The sequence below is a fragment of the Dendrobates tinctorius genome, unplaced genomic scaffold (genome assembly GCF_039654945.1).
Source record: "Dendrobates tinctorius isolate UK_male_01 unplaced genomic scaffold, ASM3965494v1 ptg000023l, whole genome shotgun sequence".
Classification (NCBI taxonomy): Eukaryota; Metazoa; Chordata; class Amphibia; order Anura; family Dendrobatidae; genus Dendrobates; species Dendrobates tinctorius.
Genome location: NW_027361691.1, coordinates 11,376,868 through 11,402,718, shown reverse-complemented (window position 1 = coordinate 11,402,718; position 25,851 = coordinate 11,376,868). Strand labels below are relative to the sequence as shown.

The following is a 25,851-nucleotide window of genomic DNA, read 5'->3' as shown; positions in this document are numbered from 1 at the left end:
CATTTTGACAGTGTCCTTCTGGTCATTGTCCACTTGGAAGACCCATTTCCGCCCAGGCTGATGTCTTGAGATGTTGCTTCAGTATTGCCACATAATCTTCTTTTCTCATGATGCCATCTGTTTTGTGAAGTGCACCAGTCCTTCCTGCAGCAAAACAACCCCACAGCATGATGCTGCTTCCACCGTGTTTCATAGTTGGGATGGTGTTCTTAGGCTTCCAAGTTTTCTCCCTTTTCCCTCCAAATGGAGGAAAAAAGTCCAATTTTAGTTTCATCAGACCACAGAACATGTCTCTAAGAATTAAAGTCTCTGTTCCTGTGTGGATTTGCAAACATTAATCTGGCTTTTTTATGTTTCTTTTGGAGTAATGGCTGCTTCCTGTCAGAGTGACCTTTCAGCCCATGTTTATACAGTACTCCTTTCACGGTGGATATTGAAACAATCGTACCCAGCTTCCGCCATTATCTTCACAAGGTTTTGATTTTGCTTTAGTCCTTGAGTTGATATGCACATGTCAGACCAAAGCATGTTCATCTCTGGGACATAGAACCTGTCTCCTTCCTGAGCGGTATGATGGTTGTACATTCCCTTCTTGTTTGTACTTGCATATAATTGTTTGTACAGATGAACGAGGCACCTTCAGGTATCTTGAAATTGTACCCAAGGAAGAGCCAGACTTGTGCAAGTCCACAATGCGTTGCTCCGAGGGTCTCAGGGAAGCACGCAGGGAGCCCCCTCCCTGCGTGATTCTTCCCTATGCCCCCGGTATATTGTGATCATGTTTGATTGTAGTGTGCCAGAGGTTAATGTGCCAGTGGTGGTCCGTGACCGCCCTGGCACATAGTGCCAGGTGTCAGCTGTGATAATCTGTTGACACCCGGCCGCGATCAGCTGCGCTCCCCCCGTGAGCGCAGCTGATCGCGGTGACGTCCTCCCCGTCCACGGTCATACGGGCCTGGGTCCCGTGGACGGGACAGTATGTCCAATGTCAAAAAGGGGTTAAAGGCATAGTAATCTTAGTGTATTTAATCTTTGAGTTTGCAGTAAGTACTAAAAATGCCTTAATGCCTTCCGCTCTCTCATTTTTCTGGCATTTGGCAAAAATTAATAATTATGGTAATCCTAATTGACCTAAAACGTGAAAGGTTTATTCTCATTTCATGTCAGATATTGAGAAAAACATGCAGATGTGTCTTTTCATATATGTGTATGGAAACTTCTGGTTTCAACTGTATAAAGGGGTTGTCTGGGATTTGGGAAACATCAGATTTTTTTTCTAGTAGTGTCAGCACTGTCTACAGGTTGCAGCTCAACCTTCAACAATACAAATTAAAAAGTTTCCAGATTGCCGTTATGTTCTGAGGCCTCTTCAGATCGCAAAACATAACAAATAAGAGGGGGGGGAGAAGATAAGATAAAAAATACATTATATTTATCCATCCTAACTTCCTTGCCTATCCTTATATCGCCTCAGTGGCCATTCATCTCGCAGGGTCTTTGGTTTATCCGGCACTGGACAGACATCTGACTGGGATGATTTAGCGAATCCTGCTTTGAGCAGGGGGTTGGACCAGATGACCCAGGAGGTCCCTTCCAACTCTACGATTCTATGAATGACGCCAAAGACGTGCAACCACATCAGTCTCAGTGACAGAAGAACCAAAGATCCACGTGGGGAAGCAGGGAGCTACACAGGAGGTAGCATAAGAAATCAGATGAAGGCCTACAATATGTCAGTAGACTAATATGTTTTTCATTTTAACTCCTTCCCGGCCATCAAGTTGTTAGACAAACAGTTTCAGCCACATATTTTTGACTTCCTGACATCTCATTATATCATCTCCTCTTCTTGGTTCTTCCTCATGACAACACCATGAAACCATGCTCCGCACCACTAAACTACATCAGGCTTAGTTTGGGCTTACCTGGTGACCAGGAACAAACAAGATGTTCCATGGTGGAACATTACAGAAGGAGGGGTACAAGGAGACCACAAAAATACATGTTGAAGGGTTAAAAGTTATAGTCCCTCAATGATGACACCTTCCAAATGTCTCAATTACATAAATGAAGGCCGAACTTCCAGTGAAAGACATGTTTGAGGTTCTTTCTAGGATGTTGGTCATGCTTTTAGTCTTAAATACCAAAATCTTTGTATTTTCTTAGGAAGTCAGTTGGGGTTTTCTGCTGTGGACCCAAAGGTCTTTCTAAAGACCTTCATAAACTCTGCAACCGCCCCAATGCCTATGGGACCAGATTTGAATATAACAAGGAATCCTTTAGCTGAACGGATGTATTCGAACAAGGGATGACGTGCAATTATCACCAACCAAAGAGCATTAATCAGCTGAGATCAAGATGGAGCAATCAACTTCTCTGGACATCAAAGCGACGTGATGAAGAGATGATGATCTGCACAACAACCTCATCACTTGTGACTTATTTAATGCAATGTGTTTATTTTTACAGACTTGACATAAGGTCGATGCATACCTCCTGGTCATCAATTGTGGCAAAAAAAATGCAATGTGACCACAAAGTGTCAATAGACCAACGTAGACCTTAGTTTTTCCCGTATTTTGAAAACACTTGAAGCCTCCTGAGATGGCACTTCTATGCAATCCACATCAGTTCTATGTAGGTTACTTACTGATAACTCTTAGTAAATGGAGTTGGATAGATAGGTACATTTTTAATTGCAAAAGTATTTAATATTTCACTTTTTATTATACATTATTTTCACACCATTATCTTTTATTGTGTTTTTCTATATTATACTATATGACGTGGTCCCATCTATGAGCAACATTAATGTACTCGCTTGTACGTGTTGATCACAGATATTACGAATAGATCGTATTTTTTCTTCTGGTCTCTCATTGAATTAAAGGAACACTCCGGGCAAAACTGATAAAGTATGTCACGCATACAGCAAGGCCTGAGGGGTATAGGGGTTTTCGCCACTCTCTATTTCAGGCCACGCAGTCTTTTATTTTACCCAGTGTGCGCCTCTAAAGTGCACGCCCACGTTTCATAATCATGTGGTTTTAGGTCTAACGTACTGTGCTAACTAATTTACTAATATATGCTTACAGTGGACACAGTTTACTTTTTCAGATACGGAGCTTCCAACCTTCTGCATAGACAAGACTTAGATAGGGATAAAATTCTGGCCGCCTGAAGCCTCCACTAGAGGGAGCTCACAGTATGAGGTTTCATCATTTATTTCAGCGTGTAATCAGTATGCAGTAAGCGCCCTCTAGTGGTGTGCGTCAGGCTGAAAACATTTTAGAATTCAGGGCCAATAGGAAATTATCAATTTGTCAAATTAAGCCAATGTGCAGTATACTCACCCCCTAAAGCGGCGTTGCTCTTATCAATGTTGGTGCTGCTGATCACAGTGTGTGACGCCCCATTGTTGTGTGATATGACTGCTTCAGAAAGGCTGTAGCTCATAAATAATTTCATATAGTAGAGGTTGCAGACAGTCAGCAGCTGATGATTGCCTGCAGTTCTCATGTGCCGTAATGTCATACGAATGCTGGGAGACCCGGGACTGATTGGTGCCGGTTCAGGTGGTGAGTATAGACTTTTCCCATTTTACTGGGGGACTCAGGCATTTCAGAAATGGTTTTCCCATTAGTGGACAAACCCTTCAACGATAAAGGATACTAAAAGGGAAATCAGTCACCAGATATTTCTTACCTTATCTGAGAGCAGCTTAATGTAGGATAAGAGACGTGGATACCAGTGATGTGTCACTTAATTTACTCTGTGCAGCAGTTGTGATGCAATCAGAGGTTTTAAATGTAGCAAGAAGCAGAGCTGAGAAATCTGCCCCCGCCCACACCACAGCTGACCCCGCCCACACCACAGCTCTCTATGTACATTGCCTATTGACAGTAAGCTGCTCATCAGAGGAGGGGGGGCTGCTCCTTTTAGACTTTCTCATGTGCAAATGATGTCCTTCTCAGTAATATATGTGTGTGTGTATGAATTATTTGTGTTAATTCTTCTCCAAGTGTGAATTCCCCTCTTATAGCCCATGGAGGATCTTTTCTTTCTGGTAGACACTGGTGCTAAAGAGTGCGCAATTTCTCCCTCTTTTCCCTGGAAAGTCTACCATGGGTGCTCTGTTCTTTCGACACTCCCAAACAGTTAATATGATCTTTTCTTTCCACTGCAAACTTCTATATGTATTCTTTCCTTCCTGTTTCCATATGTGTGATCTGCCCTCTCTGATACCTTAGATGCTCTACCTCTCTTTCCACACGGATCCACCTTGTATCAACTCCTCCACTTTTAATGCTCATGTCTTCACCACAGAAAGAAGATGGGGAGAGCGAGAAATTCTGTGCACTCTCTGGTCCAAGGCAGCATGACCATTAGCTGTGAGAACGAGCTACCGATTTCACAGCTGCAAAATAGTACTGTTGTTCTCATGAAGGTTTTTAATGAAAAGTTTCTAATCATTATTTCCACCTTTTACCATTTCACAAAGTTAAGCTGACAATACAAATTGAATAGATTACTTCTACATGCTTGCAGTCTAATTAACAGGCAACAGTTTGCATACTGACCACTGGGTGGCGATGTGTAGACAGTGACACACATATTGTAAACATCTCCAAACAGAGTGTCACAAAGTCATGTTTTGATACAAAGATGGTCACGTCACACAGCCATCATGGGCCATTATGCATTTAGCCAAGTGGATAGGGAGGAAAGTATGATGCATCTGTAATTCTTCATTTAGAAGACAAATTAACAATATCATTTTAGTGCAAAGGTGTGACTATTTGTCTATGCCTGGGATTTGGAGCTCCGTGTTGGAAAAAGCAAAGATCTGACAACCCTATAGAAAAAATGACTTTGAAGGTCACTGTCCTGTAATTTGATAAAAACCAGATGATGTATGAACCAAAGATAGAAGTTATCTAAAATTGGCCATAGAAGTTGGGACTACGTGACTGACACCATAGGTGGCTTAGAGGGGTTGTAAAGATTAGACGACAAATCTATGGTACTGATCTTCTGTTTTACACCGGCTGAAAAGTCGGAGGACATTAAACACCTAAAAGGATCAACCAGAATGATAGGATCAGGACAGATTGGCACACTACTGTTCCTCTGTTACTATCTTCACAACAAACTAGAAGATTAAGAATTTGGCCCGTAGTGGTCATGGAATCCAATTTGGACTAAATTATGGAAATTTGGGATGTTTTGGGCATTATATGTATTTTTCTTTTTTTTATCGTAATGGTTTAATGTTTGCACCTAAATGTTATTACTTAAGAGTTTTGTTTTATTGGTTTTTATTTTGATGCCTTTTATTGCATGCGGAGATGTTTGGCTATAAGGAGCATAGTTTTATTGTAGATATATCACTCCTGCTAAAGCTTTTCAACTAAAGAGATGTTACATTACTTTTACTTTAGTTTAAAAATGAATCCATAGTGGTCGTAACATAAAATACTCACATGCCAGATCTCCGTCATTCCTCTGTACTGCTACTGGTGTCCTCCACTGATTTCTTGCCTTTCACTTGAAGGGGGCTCAGGGCCGATGGTGTGGGCCGTTTCTGACTTCTCTACACCCTGAAACCCCTTTTGTAAGCAGGAACCTTCTTCCTGTGTACTTGCTTGTGGTCCGGAAGCCTCGGCTGCATCTCCATCCTGGGGACTGGGATTTGTAACACGCGCACACACCAGGAGACCTTGGGTCCGATTCAACAGGTTCAGCTTTATTATACAGTTCAGATACATTTGGCTGCAACATGCAGTATGGTGCAGAGATCCCTCCGGTTGTTATTTCCATTAAACAGTATTTTACAAGATCCTGTCTCTGGTCCCGAACTGTTCCCACCTCAACTTCTGTTGGCACTAAAAACTCCCTGTCCGGCAACCCAGGTTTCCTGAGGCCCGCCAGTGTTCCCTCTCACTCTTCCCTGACTGGTCTCTTCCTTTTAGGAGAGAATGAGACATGGATGCCAATGCCTACACCAATCCATAGGCCTTGGACCATCCAGTGATCTTAGCTAGGCTTTTGATGTGTCCTCCTGCTGTTTGGCAGCTTGGTAATATTAGGGAACATCGCAACTTCTATGTGAACTGAACTTGAACCTTTCACTAACACTGTCTGAGACTCCATATCTAGGAAGTGCTTCTGCTTTTTGTTTGCTATAACCCCTCCCAAGATGTGGGCTGTTCCCAAACATTTAACTGTATCTTACCCAGTGTGTTCTAACTATATCCCTACAGCCTTCCACTGGTTCCATTATTGGACAGCCCTCCCCACTCCCTGAGGCAGGCCTTAAGGATAAACCTCCAGGAAACTGAAATACACACCGGCCATAAGGATAAAATACATTTATGTATATAAATATATATAACAAACAAAACAAACACTTTTAGCAAATTCAACCCACTTGATACTAGGTCTTTCTGAACTATTGCTCACCCTCTTACACACTGCTGTGTCTAGTATGTGGTGCTCAGACTAGGGCAGACTTAACAGCCAACAGACTATTTCCTCCAGTTCAGACAGAATATGACCACTGCAGCCAGTGAACACACGATGATTGACTGCAGTAATCATCTGATTCACCCCCACTGGACGAGGGAGTTAGGAGACTAATCGGGAATACTGGCAGTAATACGAAGACTGGTGAGGGACACTGGCAGTAAATGAAGGAGGGTCAGAGGTCCGATAGGTGAGTAGGAGTTTTTTTTATGGATGGACCACCATTTATGTAGTTGACAGTCCTATAAACTTATTGGTGGCACGATACCATTAAAAAATACAAATGTAATACTGTATATTAGAGTTGAGCAACTTTAGTCAAACTGGGTTTCATGAAACAAAATTCGTTTCAGATGAAACTGGTTCGACGAGGGCAAAAAAAGTCAGAGTTTCGTCAGAAACCCGACCCCAATGCAAGAAGTCAATGGGAAATAAAAGTCTGCATTGAGCGGATGACATTCATCCACTCAATGCCGACTTTTATTCCCCATGGACTTGCATTGGCGTCGGGTTTCGGATGAAACTCCGACTTTTTTTGCCCTCGTCGGACCAGTTTCATCTGAAACGAATTTTGTTTCATGAAACCCGATCCGCCTAAAGTCGCTCAACTCTACTGTATCCAATGTTGAGCAGCAATCTTCTAAGTAAGGGTCTCCAGCTGTTGAAAAATTGCAGTGCTCATCATGTTTGGTGGTGAAGTCATTTTCACACAAGAGTAAAGTGATGGGACCTCTTCGGTACAATGGAAGAACTGTACCAGACTAAATGGGATATTCCCATCTTTTCATAGAAGATATGATTTTTGGAAGTCCATCGTCTGGTCCCTCCACCGATCTTAAACATGAAGGAGCTGCAGCTGCCTCTCCTGGTGACTCACCACATTGCAGCACTCTATGTTTAGGTGAATAGAGCTGGGCTGCAGTTGTCTCCACAGCCAGGTAGCCATGGGAGGCACTGTTCAGAGAAAAACAGGAGAAGGTCAGCAAAGTTAAATCAGAACTGCACCTTCATCATTCTGATTTAGTGGTGGCATGTCCTAGTAACTTTACTGGATGGAATTACTTTTCAAGCACTTTGTCTATTGGCTTTATGTTACAAATTTGGGACTAAATTCTGGACCAGATGCTGTCCGGGAACGTTAAGAAAAGTATGCCATCCAAAACCGATGTTTACGTTGCCTTGATAGTCAGCACTACAACTTGGATCAGGGGTAACAGGGAGAGGACCTCTGTTGACCTGGAGAGGATTGGCCTTTCTTGAGACATTATTTTCCTTTTTTCAATCTTTTAGATTTTTTGCTGGTGCGGTAGATCTAGGCTTTGCTGTGGTTTCATTTAAAATAATCTCAGTCTTGAGCCTTTCAATCCACATATTGATGGTATGAGTGCATTGAATGAGACCTTGTCTTAAGTCTGACCGCTACTGCTTCTCTGCTCAACGTCTTGCCAATATGATTTTCCAGCCTGAGAACTATTAATTAATTTCTTGATTTGGATATAAAATACTGCAAATTATATTATTTCATATTTTCTACCATCATTGTATGATTATTTTTTATTACTTGTCAGGTTTGCGCAAGGAATCCCCACTATTCAAACCTAATTTTCCTCCGTATCACACTAAAATACGGAGATAAGTCAAAAAAGGAATACCCATGTGCCTCTGTATGGGTTTGGAGACACTGGAGCACATGATGAGATTTCTGTACAATAATGAGGTTGTGGCTAAGGCTGGGTACATGATCTGTAATGAGTTGACCTATTTCAGAGCAGTAAGAAAGGAAAGTTGAGCATCTGAATATCTATCTCTAAACCAGCGTTCCCCTACTCCAGTCCTCAAGAGCCACCAACAAGTCAGGTTTTAAGGATTTCCTTAGTATTGACCTGTGTAATTTTAAGGGAAATCCTGAAAACATGACCTGTTGGTGGCTCTTGAGGACTGGAATTGGGGAACACTGATCTAAACACAACCAAATCTCCTGAAATCCAACTTTGCCAACGTCATCAAATTTTTCAAAATTATTGCAGGTACGGAAAAGCCTCTTATTACATTTTACTGGTCTACTAGGACTGAATTCTACCTATCAACAACCCTGCTGCAGACTTACAGCAGGAGTCTGTGCACGAGAAACAGAAGGATAGGGGGTGAAAGAGGAGCTCTGTGGTGAGCTCACCTGCCGGAACGCAGGACCTGAAACACGTGACCACGGGGGGAGTGGCCGGAGGCGGAGCCAGACACCGAGTAGCGGTGGTGACCGGAGAAACAGGAGAGTAGTCTGAATGTGCCGAAGTCAAGCCAGGAGGTCGATGAAGTGCCAAAGAGTGAGACGCTGAGAATGGTCAGGACGAAGCAGAAGGTCAGGTGGCTGAAGATAGCGGTGCAGTACAAACAGGGCAGACAGGAGATAAGTAAGAGTACCAAGCCGAAGGTCAGAGCCAGAAACAGATGGTAAGCACAGAATCACAAAGCAAAGCACAGAACGAGAAAACGGACCGGATCATACACGAGAAGGCAAATGGACAACACAGTATGCAATCACACCAAGGGGTCAGACACACAGCCGGAACAGATGTATCACTGACAAGGATCCCCAGATGAAGGTGGGTAAATATAGCCCTCCCCAAACCAAAAGGAGGCCATACAAAATTAATCCTGAGAGGACAGGGAAGGAACTCTGTCCACAACTATGACAGTACCTCCCTCTTAACGGGGGGCCACCGGACCCCCAGGCTTCTCAGGATGCCTGGCATGAAAAGCCAGAACCAACCTGTCAGCATGCACTGAACCGGCTGAGACCCAAGATCAATCCTCCAGACCATACCCCTTCCAGTGCACCAAATACTGCAGATTCCTGTGCACCCACCAAGAATCAGCGATGCGTCCCACCTCATATTCCACATGGCTCTCCACCAATAAAAGGCAAATGCAATTCTATGATGTATTAACAGAAGCATACAGTCTAGATCACGTTAAGTCATTATTGCCCTCTACTCCTCTTTGGTCAGTCCTCATCTGGAATACTGTGTCCAGTTTTGGGCACCACATTTTAAAAAAGACATCAACAAACTGGAGCAAGTTCAGAAAAGAGCAACCAGAATGGTGACCGGTCTGCAAACCCTGTCTTATGAGGAAAAGTTGCAGGATTTGGGAATGTTTAGCTTGCAGAAGAGAAGACTGAGAGGAGACAATAGTTGTCTACAAATATCTCAAGGGCTGTCACATTGTAGAAGGATCATCTTTATTCTCATTTGCACAAGGAAAGACTAGAAGCCATGGGATGAAACTGAATGGGAGAAGACACAGATTAGATATTAGAAAAAACTTTTTGACAGTTATCAATGAGTGGAACAGGCTGTCACGGGAGGTGGTGAGTTCTCCTTCAATAGAAGTCTTCAAACAGAGGCTGGACAGACATCTGTCTGGGATGATTTAGCAAATCCTGCTTTGAGCAGGGGGTTGGACCAGATGGCCCAGGAGGTCCCTTCCAACTCAATGATTCTATGATTCTATGAATACAGGACGACTAATGGACGAGGAGGCCTCCTCGACTGCTCCCAATAGTTTCAGAAGGGACATGTGAAAAACATTAGATATTTTGAAGGAGGCAGGAAGTTGTAACCTGTAGGCCACCAGGTTGACGACCTCCACAATTTTATGTGGGCCAATGAACTTAGGACCCAGTTTGGCCGAGGGGACCTTGAGTTTAATATTGTGGGTGGATAACCACACCTCACCCACAAGGAACGCGGGACCCGATCCCCTTCCCTTGTCCGCAAAAAATTTATACCTTCCATGGGCCTTGGTGATGTTTCGCTAAACCTCCACCCACAGGGTCTTTAAGCATTGCACCATACCCTCCGCCCCTGGACAGCCTGAGTCCATGTTTGAAAACTCCCCAAAATGCGGGTTAAACTCATAGTTGACCAGGAAGGGAGACATTCCCGTGGACTGACTCACACGACCATTGAAAGCAAACTCTGCCACGGGTAACGCATCACACCAGTGCTCCTGTCTGGAAGGTGCCAAACATCTCAGAATTTGCTCCAGGGAATGATTAGTGCTTTCGGTTTGCCCATTAGACTCGGGATGATATGCAGAGGAAAAAGGAAAAAGACAGAGTGATTCCCAACTTCTTACAAAAAGCCCTCAAAAACTTGGCCACAAACTGCACATCTCTTTCAGACAACACATTCATAGGCACCCCATGCAGACAAACCACGTGCTGCACAAACAGCCTGACCAAGGTTTCAGCAGACAGAAAAGCTGGCAGAGTTTCAAAATGAGCCTGTTTGGAAAATCTATCCACCACCACCCATACAATGGAGTTACCCCTGGATGGAGGGAGATTAGTGATAAAATCCATGGACAAATGTGTCCTTGGTCTACCCAGAGTTGGCAAAGGTACCAATTCCCCGGCCAGCAATGAGAATTTTTAGAATGGGCACAAAGCCCACATGCAGACCCAAACCTTTTAACATCTGCAACAAAAGAGGGACACCAGAAAATCCTAGCAACTGCCTCCCGGGTGGCCGAAATCCCAGGATGAGCACTCAATGCAGACTCGTGAAACTCCCCCAGGAGTCTAAGACGGAAGTGTTCCGGTACAAACAATTTACCCACAGGTTTATTACTGGGAGCCAGAGCCTGGGCCTCAAAAATCTCTCTCTCCAAATAAGATGAGATTTCAGCCACCACCACCCCAGGTTGAAGAATGGAGGATGGAGGTTCAGGAGGAGACACCGGATCAAAGCTTCGGGACAATGCATCTGCCTTAACATTCTTAAACCGTGGACGGAAGGTTATAGAAAATTGAAACCAGGAAAAAAAAGTGACCAAGGGGCTGCCTGGGGGTCAATCTTCTGGCAGACTCGATATAGGCTAAATTTTTGTGATCGGTGATCACGTTAACAGGAGGAATAGCCCCCTCCAAAAAATGCTTCCATTCTTCAAAAGCTAACTTGACCACTAAAAGCTCTCTATTACTCACATCGTAATTTCTCTCGGCAGAAGAGAACTTTCTGGAAAAGAAGGCACAAGGTTTGAGGTTGGTCAGCATAGCGGGACTCTGAGACAACACTGCCCCCACTCCCTCTTCAGAAGCGTTGACCTCCACGATAAAAAGTCTAGACTGATCTGGCTGGACCAACACTGGGGCGGAAATAAAACAATAAGACACTTTTTTAAAGTCATAAAAGAATTTTGTGCCGACCTAGACCAATTCTTAACATCAGCCCCCTTGAGTGTGAGATCAGTCAGGGGCTTAACCACATGCGAAAAACCCTTAATGAACTTACGATAGTAGTTTGCGAAGCCCAGAAAGCATTGCAAACCCTTTAAATCATGACGTTGAACTCAATCCGTAATAGCCTGGACTTTTTTCGGATCCATGCGAAATCCCTCACAAGAGACAATCAAACTCAAAAAAGACAATTCCTGTACAAAGAACGAGCACTTCTCCAACTTAGCATACAAATGAGTCTCAGAAGAACCGTTTGCAGATGGTGCAAGTGGGTTTGACTATCAGGGGAGTACACTAAAATGTCATCAAGATAAATGACCACAAAGCGCCCAATCAGATCAGAAAAAAAATGACATTAATAAAATTTTGAAAGACAGCAGGAGCGCTAGTCAGACCAAAGAGCATGACCAGGTTCTCAAACAGTCCTTCAGACGTGAGAAACGCAATTCTCCACTCATCCCCTTCACGAACCCTTATCAGGTTATAGACCCCTGTAAATCAAATTTGGAAAACCATTTGGCCCCCGAAAGTTGGTAACACAGATCTGGAATGAGGGGTAGTAGATACGCGTTTCTCACGGCAATCTTGATGAGTTCCCGAAAGTCGAGGCATGGCCGCAAACCACCATCTTTCTTTTTAATGAAAAAGAACCCATCGGCTACAGGTGAGACAGAAGGATGAATATGCCCTTTGCGGAGACTTTCTGCAATATATTCCTTCATGGCTTGGCACTGGGGGATAGGCAAATTAAATAAACGAGCCTTGGGAAGTTTAGCCCCAGGAACTAAGTCAATGGCACAATCGAAAGGTCTATGTGGTGCAAGCGCCTCAGCCTTGCTTTTGGAGAACATGTATTCAAAGTCCTTTAGGTACTACGGAATACTACGGACATTGGTACAGAATTGCAACACACTGGTACAATTGGACCCCGACTGAACAATTTCCCCATTTACCTAATCAATAACAGGGCTATGGCATTGAAGCCAAGGCATACCAGACCCGCAGGCATATTATTCAAGACAAAACAGCTTATGTTTTCCACATGAGCAGGGCCCACTCTTAATGAGAAGACCTCATACACAAATCAGATTCCCTCTCGGGTGAGAGGGGAGGAGTCAATGGCCACCACCTTGACTGGGGACTCAAGCCTAACTGTCTCTATCATATAAAGAGTCACAATACGAGAGTCAATTAAATTGATGGTAGATCCACAGTCAACAAACGCGGTAGTCAAAACGGGACAACCACCAACCTCCAACTCCACCTGGAGAAGGATTTTAGCAAATGAGGAAAATTGTACCTGGGAGTCTGGGCAACCCACCTCTGACTTTCATTCCCAGAGGAGAGCGGACGCAGAGAAAAAAATAATTTACACCCCACTTTGAAAACCCTGAATCATTTTTTGTCCCCAGAAAAGGTGTTGGGTAACAGGTGGTTCATGGGAAACTAAGGAAACATCTGTGGCACCTTCATTCCAAGCCCCAGAAGAAAAAGAACCCAGCACGGCGTCGGCGACCTCCCTCTGAATCTGGTGTGACTGAGCCAGCGATCACTGCTCCACCGATAGTTTTTGCATCATTTGAGTGATGCTATTCACTTGCTGAGAGACAGCATGCAGCGGATCCATGACCAAAGGAAAAAAAAGTGCAAAACCTTGTTTAAATGTTCAGGTCAGTGATAATATCAAGAACCCTGCTGCAGACTTACAGCAGGAGTCTGCACGAGATATAGAAGGACAGGGGGTGGGAGGGGAGCGCTGCGGTGAGCTTACCTGTAGGAGCGCAAGACCTGAAACACGTGACCATCGGGGGAGTGGCCCTGAGCCAGACGCCGAGTCCCGGTGGTGACTGGAGAAAAAGGAGAGTAGTCTGATTGTGCCGAAGTCAAGCTAGGAGGTCGATGAAGTGCCAAAGAGTGAGACGCTGAGAGTTGTCAGGACGAAGCAGAAGGTCAGGTAGCCGAAGATAGTGGTGCAGTACAAACGGGGCAGACAGGAGATTATGGTGAAATGGCCATCGTCCTGAAGGTCTCCGGCTCCATGTTGCATAAAGTGCTGTAAGAATAAAAGTTTAGACAATACACTCACGTGAGTCAGAGTGGCACCCTTTCCTCTTCCTGAAGCTTGAACCAAAGTCCTAGACTGTAACTGCTGCTGTCAATGGTGGAGTGCATCTTGCAACACATCAATTCCAAGGAGTGGCGCATGGTCTCGGCCGCGTGAAAATACAAAGAAGGAACAGCTTCCTTAAAGAAATAATAGTAGCTAGGTATCTTTCTTCAAGCCTGAATGCATGCCATCGTTTCTCAAAAAGCAGTAGAATATCCAACTGCAGTGAACTTGAACATGTGACAGCTGGGGCCACATCTACAGGGCGCGCATATGGCTAACTGTCTCCAAAGGAGGAACACCATAAAGTATAGAAAGCAGTAGATGAGGATGATGATGGAGATTATGACAATGACCAGGCACTGCAAGTTAACAGAAAGACAATCACAAGAAGAAACTTGAGCATGGATCATATTGCTAGTCCATTTTCTGTCCCATATGGGCAGGTGATGGCGCTTCATCGGCTGATATAGAGCCGCAGTTCCTAGTCCATTTATGTCAGGAGGTCCAAGACTTATTTTGCAACTGCAAAGCCTGAACACTGAAAAAGAATTCCCACACCCAAGATGCCCACACATAGGACTTGCCACTACCAGGACCACCATCAGAACTTTGAGGTGCTGCTGAGTCTTATTCACAAACAACAGTTAAGTTATCACCAGTTCCTGAACTGACTGCAGATAAAGCATAGCTGTCTCCAGAAGATGATTTGGCTGGACGTCAGCTCAAATGTTTTTCATTACTGCTACCACCCTCCTTCTCTTATCTTTCTTAGCATCCAGAGTTCCCATTAGTAGCTTTGGGGACTAAAGGGCCTGTCACACTAAGAGATATCTCTAGCAATATCGGTATAACTTGTGACGTTAGCGATATTGCTAGCGATATCGCTGTGTGTGATACTTACCTACGACCCGCTCCCTCGCTGGTTATCGCTGATCGCGCGAGAACAGGCTGGACCGTTTCTCGTCGTCAGCTTCCTGCGGCGCTTCCTGTGGAGAGACGAGCGTGGAGCCGGGCGGGAGGACGCAGGATCGCCTAGTGTGACAGGTAAGTAGCGACCCCCATCCCCAGCGATTTCGCTGGTGAGATCTGCCTGTGTGGCAGCTCACTAGCAACTACTTAGCGATGCACCAGCGATCCTGACAGCGTCATATCGCTGATCGGGATCGCTGGTGCATCGCTAAGTGTGACAGTACCTTTAGAAGGGCACAAAAGACAAAGAGGTGATTGTTGGAAATAAGCGTTTGAAATGTAAAACATTAACTGTTAAAGCACAAGAGGACAGACTCAAACTGGCTGTGTCACTGTCAGAGGTAACATCTGAGTTACATCAGGATGATAAGTTTTGTGGCTTATATTTCAGAACATTTTCTTCTTTTTCTCCAATATTATGCTTGTTGTAGGCAAAGGAGGCCAACTGAGTTTGGTAATAATACTGCCAGTACGGCTGATGCAAGATGGTGGCAGCAAATGCAAGTGGTGGCAGTGGTGATGTTTCCTGTGCCTGCTCCCTGCACTCCCTCAGAAATATTATTATTTTTTTTTTATATAGCGCTAACATATTCCGCAGCGCTTTACAGTTTGCACACAATGTCATCACTGTCCCCGATGGGGCTCACAATCTAAATTCTCTATCAGTATGTCTTTGGAGTGTGGGAAGAAACCGGAGTGCCCGGAGGAAACCCACGCAAACACGGGGAGAACATACAAACTCCTTGCAGATGTTGTCCTTGGTGGGATTCGAACCCAGGACTCCAGCGCTGCAAGGCTGCGGCGCTAACCACTGAAAATACAGACCTCATCCTCCTTTGTGTGGGCACTGTAATCAGGGATCTTCTGTGCAGGCACCAGCGACTTCCGTTCCGATCAGGTGATCTCCCCACTCCCTTCCTGCATAGTCATCATCATTTACACATGGTTTCTAGCGATAACTATTCAGAGAGGAAGTGGGGAGGTCACAGTGATTCTCCGGCACCTGTGAAGAAGATCCTTGAATGCAGTGCAAACTGAAGGGAGGATAAGTTATGTATTTCTGAGAGAGTGCAGGGCGCAGGTACAGAATTCCGGGGACACAACGGACGTTGATAGGAGGGGGTAAGCCTTACAATGAAAACAGGAGGGAGGGATTTCTTCCAGGCACTGCACGTCCCAGAGCCTGGAAGAAATCATTGGCATAAAAACAGAATATAACATTTCTACACAACAAGACCATTAATATGAGGTACACAGGTAGGACTAGTGCAACATTTCTATTACCTGTATGCCCATAGTAATAGGTCATATATGTCTCGGGAGGAACAGATTCCCTTTAAATGTTGTCACTGTTTTCATCCACAATTCTCCCCTTCCCCTCCAAAAACACCAAGAACAAAAATACTAGGTACATGTACAAAAAGTATTAGAATTAGTAATTAAAAATATCCATGGCTCACAGTTATAATGAAGAAGATTGAAGTTCAAAATTATTAGCTTTATATACTAATTCTACATTATTAGCTAAAGAGAATATTGGGTTAAAAATTAGTTCAAACATCAGGCTGGCATCCTACTGTGCGTCTGAAACTGATATAAATGGCATAAATTTTACCTAAAACTACATCAAATGTCATCACAAGTCCTAAAAGTAGATGGAGAACCAAATCAATCAAATGAGTTAAAAATATTAGACTTATTCCATTATTACTCTCCCGAGAAGTGGTCGACAAACAAAGAACTCTCCAAGAGCAAAGCTTATGTTAGTCTTGAGAGGTCACAAAGGAACCCAAGCACCTAAAGGCCTCTCTCACATTATATAATGTTAATGTTCATGCGTCCACTGTCAGTAAGACTTTGAACAACAATGGCATACATGACTGGATTGCCTGTAGAAAGCCAAAAAGAACATTGCTGCGTATTTGCAGTTTGCTATCAATCACCTGGACAAGCCACAAGGTTATTGGAACGATAATAGAGCTCTTTGGTTTAAAATGAGAAGTGTTATGTTTGGAAAAAGAAAACACTGTTACAGCTTAATCTTTGTCACTTATTTACTGCGTCTGGGCCAGACTGGAACAATGAATTCTCAATTTCATCAACAAATTCTAAAGGAAAATGTCAGGACATCTGTCCATGAGCTGAATCTCATTAGAATATGGACCATGTGTGAGATAGTCCATGGAGGTAGTCGTGGCTGATGGTGGTGCTCTGTCACACCCTGGTCTCCCACCACATACATGCGATGTCCCCTTTGTAGCATACATTTCTTCCCGCTTTCGGATCCATCAGGGTCCCCTCTAATCTGTGGAGAATTTCCTTCTGACAGTTTAATACAAAAGAGAGAGTCCAGTTCCAACTTAAAATAAATGATTTTACTAGGTTCCAATATCAGTGCATCCAGCTCAGTCACAGAAGCAAGATAGGGTTCATCACAGAGTACATCCTTTTCTTTCCCTGTGCTCTCACTCACTTCTTCCGTAATGTCCCAGGGTCATACCGACTCGTCTGGTACCACAGCGTTTCTTCTGGTCAGCCTCACTAACTTCAATAGTACCCCTGTCCGTTTCGCCCCAGACATAAGGGCAACTGCCCACGTAGTTAGCTGCTGCATATTGGAGCTGCCCTACATTCCTTTACTGCTGTGACTTTTGGCCGACATGCCCTGGATGACTTGCTTGACGTTACGTTGCCAACTGCCCTGTCTGGGCTCCCAGGCCCTACTGACTAAAATGGGGGGAAACTCACTGACTTACCCACTGTTGGCACCTCCTATGTTAACTATTTTCTAACCTATTCTACTGTATGTGTGCTAATGTGTCCCCCTCTAGTGGGTTATCTTCAGTACTACACGTTCCCTACATACAATCACATGTACATTGTCTTATACATAACAACATATATTTATACATACACATATACCAGCTGAAACCAGGACGTGCTCAAGGAGGGTGGGGCATAAAACAGTCTCTGTAGCCCCTTATACATGCAGAAGAACAATGACCCAAAGCACAAAAGTTGTTCTACAAAAGATCGTTAAAGAAGAATAAACTTAAAACTTTTTAATGGAAAAGTCACAGTCCTGACCGTAATCCTAAAAAATTGTTGTGGACGAACTTGAAACGACCAGTTCATGAGAGAAAATCCACCGACATAACAGAGGTGAAGCGGTTTTGTAGGGAGGAACAGGCTAAAATTTCTCCAAAGCGAAGTGCATGACTAATCAACAATTACCGGAAACATTCAGGTGCAGTTATTGCTGAACAAGGGGGGGGTCACACCAGATACTGAAAGCAAAGGTTCACATACTTTTTTCCACTCACAGACATGTGATATTGGATCATTTTCCTTATCTAAAATAATGACAAAGTCTAATGCTTTTGACTCATTTGTTTGATTTGCTTCTTTACTACTTGTAGAACTTTTGTGTAGAGATGAGCGACTTTGCCTTTTTTCGGGTCGAGTTGCGTTTCGCGAAACCCGACTTTCGCAAAAGTCGGGTCGAACGAAATCGGCCGTCTATAGGGAAAAGTCGGGGGTCCGACTGAAACACGAAACCCAATGTAAGTCAATGGGGAAGAAAAGTCGGCAGTGAGAGGAGGACAGGAAACACACCTACAGTGCCCATTTGAATGCCAAAAGCATAAATTCTTATTACTGAAGCTTGTCACCCTTTATTTACTTCATAATACTAGTTACACACTGAAAAATGGGGGTTATTTGGCTAAAGTTGTGGGGGGGTAGGGCTGGCTCCAGGTTTTCATGTGCCCTGGGCGAAAGAGCGCCCCTTTAACACATACCACAACTCATGCTGCTCTGATACGGCAGAGAAATAGCGGTATGCTACAAAGAAAAATACTTCACTTTTTACATCTCATGACGAGGCCCATCTATTTCTCCATACAGAATCATTGGTCCCATATAATGTTTGAAACAGTATATGATGAGCTCCACATAATGCTACAGTATATGTTGGTCCCCATGGATGAAGCTCCACTGTCTTATGGGCCCAAATAATGCTCCATACATAATGGGCCACATTTCTAATGCTCTAGTGTATAATGGGCCCTGTAAATGCTGCTCCAGTGTCTGATATCCACCTTTGGAATGTTCCAGTGTATGGTGGGCCCCATCTATCATTCTCCAGAGTATAGTGCGCCCCAAAAATTGCTGTCCCAACATTGAAAACAATGAAATAAGTCTCCTCGCTAGGGAATCCCTGTACTAGTCTGGACTCCTCGTCGTTCCCATCTTCCATCTCATTGCACAGTATTTCAACCTTGCAAGTGCTGTGATCCTGAGCAAGCAGGGGGGGCCCACTCGTTGGCGACGGCACTGGCACAGGGCCCCTGATAGTACAGTGGTGTGTCTGACAGCGGGTGGGCCGAACCTGCACTTTCATCTGCAGCTTCCTCTTTGTCACCGTGTAAGATGGAACAGTATATGGGAAGGGTAACCTGAGTTTCATCAGGGTCAGATTCAGGCCGTGTAGAGTGCGAGGGGAATGTAGAGGTCTGGGTCAATGTACCAGCAGATTCATCGAGCAGTGGCTGGGCATCAGTGCACTTGTGTCGCTCCCAGGAGTATGGTCGCCACAGTGGCATTACCTTTCTCCTAGGGAGTGTGATGTCATGCTTGGGAGCAACGAAGGATCTCTCTAGCAGGTTAACTGATTGGGCGGCGTTATTCCCACGAGTCACGACCCTCCAAACAGCATTCATGAAGGCAAAGTGTTTGTTTTACGTGGGCAGTATGGTTGCAAAACTGAACCTTAAAGGAATGTCCAGAAGGGCACCACCAGGAGTGGAGCCTGCGACGTAATTTGACTCAACACAGGCAACCTCAACCATCCAGCAACAAAAAAGATGCACACATTGCAAGCTTAATTCCATTAACGAACGAGACTCCGTCATGCCCCGCGGTCCGAGTCCGGCTTACTAGAGGGACACGCGAGGCTCTGGCACGTGAGATTGGCCAATAACTGGTGTGTCATGCCCTTACATGTCCGTGGCTGCATGTGCGCTACACTGAAGAGGCCAGCGTTTGTTGCTTACAGGTGCAGATAACCCGCTGAACACCATTAGTGATGGGGATCTGGGATTACAATTATTACCCGCGAACGATGATTTCCCAGTAAGTGCAGGTCAACCGCAGTTCCGGACTTAGGCCTAACCGTCATTCCTGAAAAAATGAAAAACTTACGTGTGCAAACCACAGGTGCTGTAGCTTGCTTAACAGCTCGCCAGCCGTTCTCAGGCTCAGTATGGATTACCCGTGATTGCACAAAGGTGAGAAAGGGTACCGTATCCCTGGATAACATGTATGGATAGCATAGTGTACACATTCAAAATATATGTCTATAGATCAGGAGGCAGGCTCAGACGGTGTCAGGCCCAGTATGGATTTCACGGCCCAGACTACACAACGGAGGAGCAGGGAGAGGTAAAGATTGCAAATGCTGGGGCCCTGCCCAAGCAAGGAGGGCCCACTTGTGGGCGTCGGTACTGGCACTGGGCCCCTCATAGTACGGCAGTGTGTCTGACAGCGGGTGTGCACCACCACCGTCAGAGACACTTGATTGCAATATGAGGGACCCTGTGCCACTGCCCGCGCCCAAGAGTCGGCCTACCCACCTGTCCAGGGCAACGGCACTCGCATGGTTTCGTGCGCTAGGTGGTGACCCCGGCCATGGGGGGGGGGGCAGCACAGTTAGGGAGTTTTAGAAAGTGGCATATGTTGATGTTGGACATTCAGCTGATGCAAAAGGCGAAATAGGTCAAGTCCCAGGAAGAGGAGGACCAAAGCAAGCCATTTTTCTGTCACCCTATGTGTCATCAGGGGAAGGTGGGACAAAATCCTTGGAAACCCATGCATGGTTCATTTTAATGAAGGTTAGATCATCCACATTTTGGGTTGACAGACGGGTCCTTTTTTCTGTCAGGATTGATCCAGCAGCACTGAAGACTCTTTCTGATAGCACACTTGCAGCTGGGCAAGCGAACTCCTGTAGCGCATATTGTGCCAATTCAGGCCAGTTGTCCTCACACAACCTGTGAGGGAGAACATCGACATGGGAGGAAAAGTAGTTTGTAACCATAGTTGACAAGTGCAGTCTCCTGTCACTTTCCATCGATGCAGTATTACCAGTCGTGTGAGCGGGACTTGAAAAATCAGTCCACAACATGGTCATGAAACCCCTGTCTCCAATGCCACTTCTGATGTGTGCACCACAAACACCTCTTCCAAGCTGCCCCTGGCCCCTACGGCTCGTGTGAGAACCATCACCACTGCTGTGTGCTGGGGAATGCCTCAACCAACCGGTTTACCAGAGTAACTTGTTTGTTAGCCAATATTAGGTCAACGTTCTCCTGTGGCATGATGTTTTGGAATTTGCCTTTATAGCGTGGATCCAGGATGCTGGCCAACAAGTAGTCGTCATCGTTCATCATTTTGGCAATGCGGGGGTCCCTTTTTAGGATCTGCAAGGCATAATCTGACATGTGGGCCAATGTTCCCGGTGTCAATGATGTAGTGCAACATCCGACACTGCGGAGACACCATCACATGTTTCTCAACGCAGTGATTCTAGAGCACTGCCCCCATCCCTTATGGGAAATATGTAAAACATGCAAAACAGAAGCCGCGGAGACACCATCACGTGTTTCTCAACGCAAGCAATGACCAGCCAGGTCTTTGCCCGGGAAGGAACAACCACGGGAAGGGCAGTCTCCAATGAAGGAAACCACCTATGCCAAAACATGGTATCCATCCACATACAGCTGTTTCGGGGTATTGCCCCTCATCAGTGTGGAGTAGGAAACTGGCTGGTAGGAGCAATGCCTAGTAAAAAGACTATGAAGAGGAGGATGAATGAACTCATGGAGATCAACATCCAACACTGCGGAGACACCATCACGTGTTTCTCAATGCAGTGATTCTAGAGCACTGCCCCCATCCCTTATGGGAAATATGTAAAACATGCAAAACAGAAGCCGCGGAGACACCATCACGTGTTTCTCAACGCAAGCAATGACCAGCCAGGTCTTTGCCCGGGAAGGAACAACCACGGGAAGGGCAGTCTCCAATGAAGGAAACCACCTATGCCAAAACATGGTATCCAGCCACATACAGCTGTTTCGGGGTATTGCCCCTCATCAGTGTGGCGTAGGAAACTGGCTGGTAGGAGCAATGCCTAGTAAAAAGACTATGAAGAGGAGGATGAATGAACTCATGGAGATCAACATCCGACACTGCGGAGACACCATCACGTGTTTCTCAGCGCAGTGATTCTAGAGCACTGCCCCCATCCCTTATGGGAAATATGTAAAACATGCAAAACAGAAGCCGCGGAGACACCATCACGTGTTTCTCAACGCAAGCAATGACCAGCCAGGTCTTTGCCCGGGAAGGAACAACCACGGGAAGGGCAGTCTCCAATGAAGGAAACCACCTATGCTCCTACCAGCCAGTTTCCTACTCCACACTGATGAGGGGCAATACCCCGAAACAGCTGTATGTGGATGGATACCATGTTTTGGCATAGGTGGTTTCCTTCATTGGAGACTGCCCTTCGGGTGGTTGTTCCTTCCCGGGCAAAGACCTGGCTGGTCATTGCTTGCGTTGAGAAACACGTGATGGTGTCTCCGCGGCTTCTGTTTTGCATGTTTTACATATTTCCCATAAGGGATGGGGGCAGTGCTCTAGAATCACTGCGTTGAGAAACACGTGATGGTGTCTCCGCAGTGTCGGATGTTGATCTCCATGAGTTCATTCATCCTCCTCTTCATAGTCTTTTTACTAGGCATTGCTCCTACCAGCCAGTTTCCTACTCCACACTGATGAGGGGCAATACCCCGAAACAGCTGTATGTGGATGGATACCATGTTTTGGCATAGGTGGTTTCCTTCATTGGAGACTGCCCTTCCCGTGGTTGTTCCTTCCCAGGCAAAGACCTGGCTGGTCATTGCTTGCGTTGAGAAACACGTGATGGTGTCTCCGCGGCTTCTGTTTTGAATGATGCAGTGCAACTGCTTGGTGGAGGAGCACTTTCTTGCAAATCCACATCCCTCCAATCATGCACAAACCCTGTACCAGACCTTGCCACATCAACATTTTCTCTGGACACACGAGAAGCATCCTCCTCCCGTAAAATAATCATCCCCATCATCACCCTCCTCCTCCTCTTCCTCTTCTTCCTCCACCTCGTCCAGGAGAGGTCCTGGAGCAGACAATGGCTGACTGTCATCAAGGATTTCCTCCTCCTCTTCCTCTTCGTCAACCTCGGCTGCAGACGCCTGCTCCTTAAAGTGCGTCAAAGTTTGTATGAGCAGACGCATAAGTGGGATGCTCATGCTTATGATGGCGTCGTCTGCGCTTACCAGCCGTGTGCGTTCCTCAAAACACTGAAGGACTTTACAGAGGTCTTTCAGCTTTGACCACTGCACACCTGTCAACTCCATGTCTGCCCTCAAAGTGCCTGTCCGGGTATCCTCCCACAAATGCATTACGGCCTGCCTCTGTTCGTACAGCCGCTCAACCATGTGCAGGGTGGAGTTCCACCTTGTTGCAACGTCGATAATTAGCCGGTGCTTGGGAAGGTGTAGCAATCGCTGCAGCTTCTGCATACGACTGGAGTGTACGGGCGACCGACGGATGTGCGAGAACAGTTTTCGAACCTTCTGGAGCAGGCCTGTTAACTCTGGATAATTATTGAGGAAGTACTGCACCACCAGGTTCAAGGTGTGAGCCAAGCAAGGTATGTATCTGAGTTTTGAAAGGGCTATGGCAGCCACAAAATTACGGCCGTTATCGCTGACTACTTTGCCTGCCTCAAGATGTAGACTGCCCAGCCATGACTCAGTTTGTTGCTGAAAGTAGTCGGCCAGTACCTCCGCGGTGTGTCTGTCGCCCAAACACATCATCTTCAACACAGCCTGCTGACGCTTTCCACTAGCTGATCGATAGGGGGACACCTCGTGTGCAACAGTGGCAGCTGCGGATGGAGTGCTGCTGCGACTGCGCTCTGGGGACGAGCTTTCGCTTCTAGAGGAGTAGGAGGAGGAGGGTCGAACGCCTACAGCCAACTGTTTCCTATACCGTGGGCTAGGCAGAACTGTCCCACCACCGCTGTCCCCTGTGGACCCTGCATCCACCACATTAACCCAGTGCGCAGTGATGGACACGTAACGGCCCTGGCCATGCCTACTGGACCATGCATCAGTTGTGAGGTGCAACTTTCCACTCACTGATTGCTTGAGTGCATGGACAATGCGGTCCTTCACATGAAGATGGAGGGCTGGGATGGCTTTGCGAGAAAAGAAGTGGCGACTGGGTAGTTCATAGTGTGGTACTGCGTAGGCCATGAGATCGAGGAAAGCTGCGCTTTCCACCAACCGATAGGGCATCATCTCAAACGAGATTAGTTTGGCAATGTGGGCGTTCAAACCCAGTGTACGCGGATGAGAGGATGAGTACTTTCTTGTCCTACTCATAGTCTCTGGCAGGGTGAGCTGGACTTGAGAGATGCCTATGGTGGAACTAGCGGTGGACAGGACGGACTGAGAGAGGGTTGATGATGGTGATGGAGTTGGTGTTCTTTCTGATGGCCTAGATTCAAACTTTCGTTGATATAACATTGTGATTCCCTGACAGCTTTGGCCTTGCAACGACACCTCAACATTTGCTGCTGTGCTAACCGGTGGGCTTACAGTGGGGGAAACAATGTAGCGTTGCTGACTACCTTCTTTGGGAGCATTTGCACATGTGGTACTTGAGGTTTGGTGTTCCGTCCACGCTTGCAAGTGCATGGTGGTTAAATGTCTAAGCATGCAACTGGTATTCAAATTTTTCAGATTTTTCCCTCGGCTAAAGGTCTTTGCGCACTTCTTACAGATAACCTTGGCCTGACCATTAGGATTTTGTTCAAAAAAGTGCCACACTGCACTCTTCCTATTATGGAAGACATTTTGCGTCCTTGCACGCTGTGCTATTTTGACCATCTGGCCAAGCAGTCCAGCAACTTTTTGGCTTTTTGTAACCCGTTTTTGGACTGCTCCGTGCCTGCCAGATAACAGCTGTTGCGATGTCGATGCCTGCTGCGGATGCTCCTCCTCCTCTTCGGAGCTATTGGCAGCGGCACCCTCTTCCCCCAATGGATGCCAATCTGGGTCAACAACTGGGTCATCCATCACCTCCTCTCCAAAGTCATGTGCACCTTCCTCTGTGTCACCGTGTACGGTGGTATAGTATGCGGGAAGGGGCACCTGAGTTTCATCAGGGTCAGAATCTGGCTCTGTACACTGCGAGGACAATGTCGTGCTCTGAGTGAATGTACCAGCAGAATCATCTATCAGTGGCTGTGCATCAGTGCACTCCATGTCAGATTCATCTTGGCCTGGGTAATTCACCATTTCACTTGATAACCCAGGCATGGTATGTGAAAACAGCTCCATGGAGTAATCTGTTGTGTGGCCTGCTGCATCCTTCAATTTTGGTTGGGGTGAAGGACACAAAGAAAGGTGTGGTTCATGACCATGAGCCTCCAAAGACGACTCAGTGCTTTTATTTTTTACAAGTTCAGAAGAGGAGGAGATAGAGCTGGAGGCCGAGTCAGCAATGTAGGCCAAAACTTGTTCCTGAAGCTCCGGCTTTAAAAGCGGTTTACCTACTCCCAGAAAAGGGAGCCTTCGAGGCCTTCTGGAGCCAGACGATGACGCAGGCTTAACACCTCCTGCATTAGGTGTTATTTTGCTTTTGCCACTACCAGCAGATCCAACACCAACACCATCATTAACAGCTGCCCACTAACACGGCCTCTTACACCACACTTCCTCATTTTTTTGAAAAATGTACCCACAATTCCACCAGCAATATGGAACTGTAAAATAAGGTATAAGGTGTATATAGGACAGGGGAGAATTTAATTCTCCTACCACTTCTGGACACTGATGTATTGTGTCAGGCCAGTGTATATCACACCGCTGTATGACAGGCTGAATTTGGCTGGTGT

At 45.8% G+C, this 25,851-nt stretch overlaps 1 protein-coding gene across 5 annotated transcripts in view; it reads left to right on the top strand.

The window, feature by feature from the left end:
• The window catches only part of NOX4 (NADPH oxidase 4), a 372,675-nt gene extending 366,836 nt beyond the window's left edge, over positions 1–5,839 (top strand). For all 5 annotated transcript variants that reach the window (XM_073569264.1, XM_073569267.1, XM_073569265.1 and 2 more), the window contains one exon: positions 2,167–5,839. In XM_073569264.1, coding sequence (XP_073425365.1) covers positions 2,167–2,287 — 121 coding nt within the window. In that variant the 3' untranslated portion in view covers positions 2,288–5,839. The remainder of the gene's footprint in view (positions 1–2,166) is intronic.
• Positions 5,840–25,851: the final 20,012 nt, after the last annotated feature.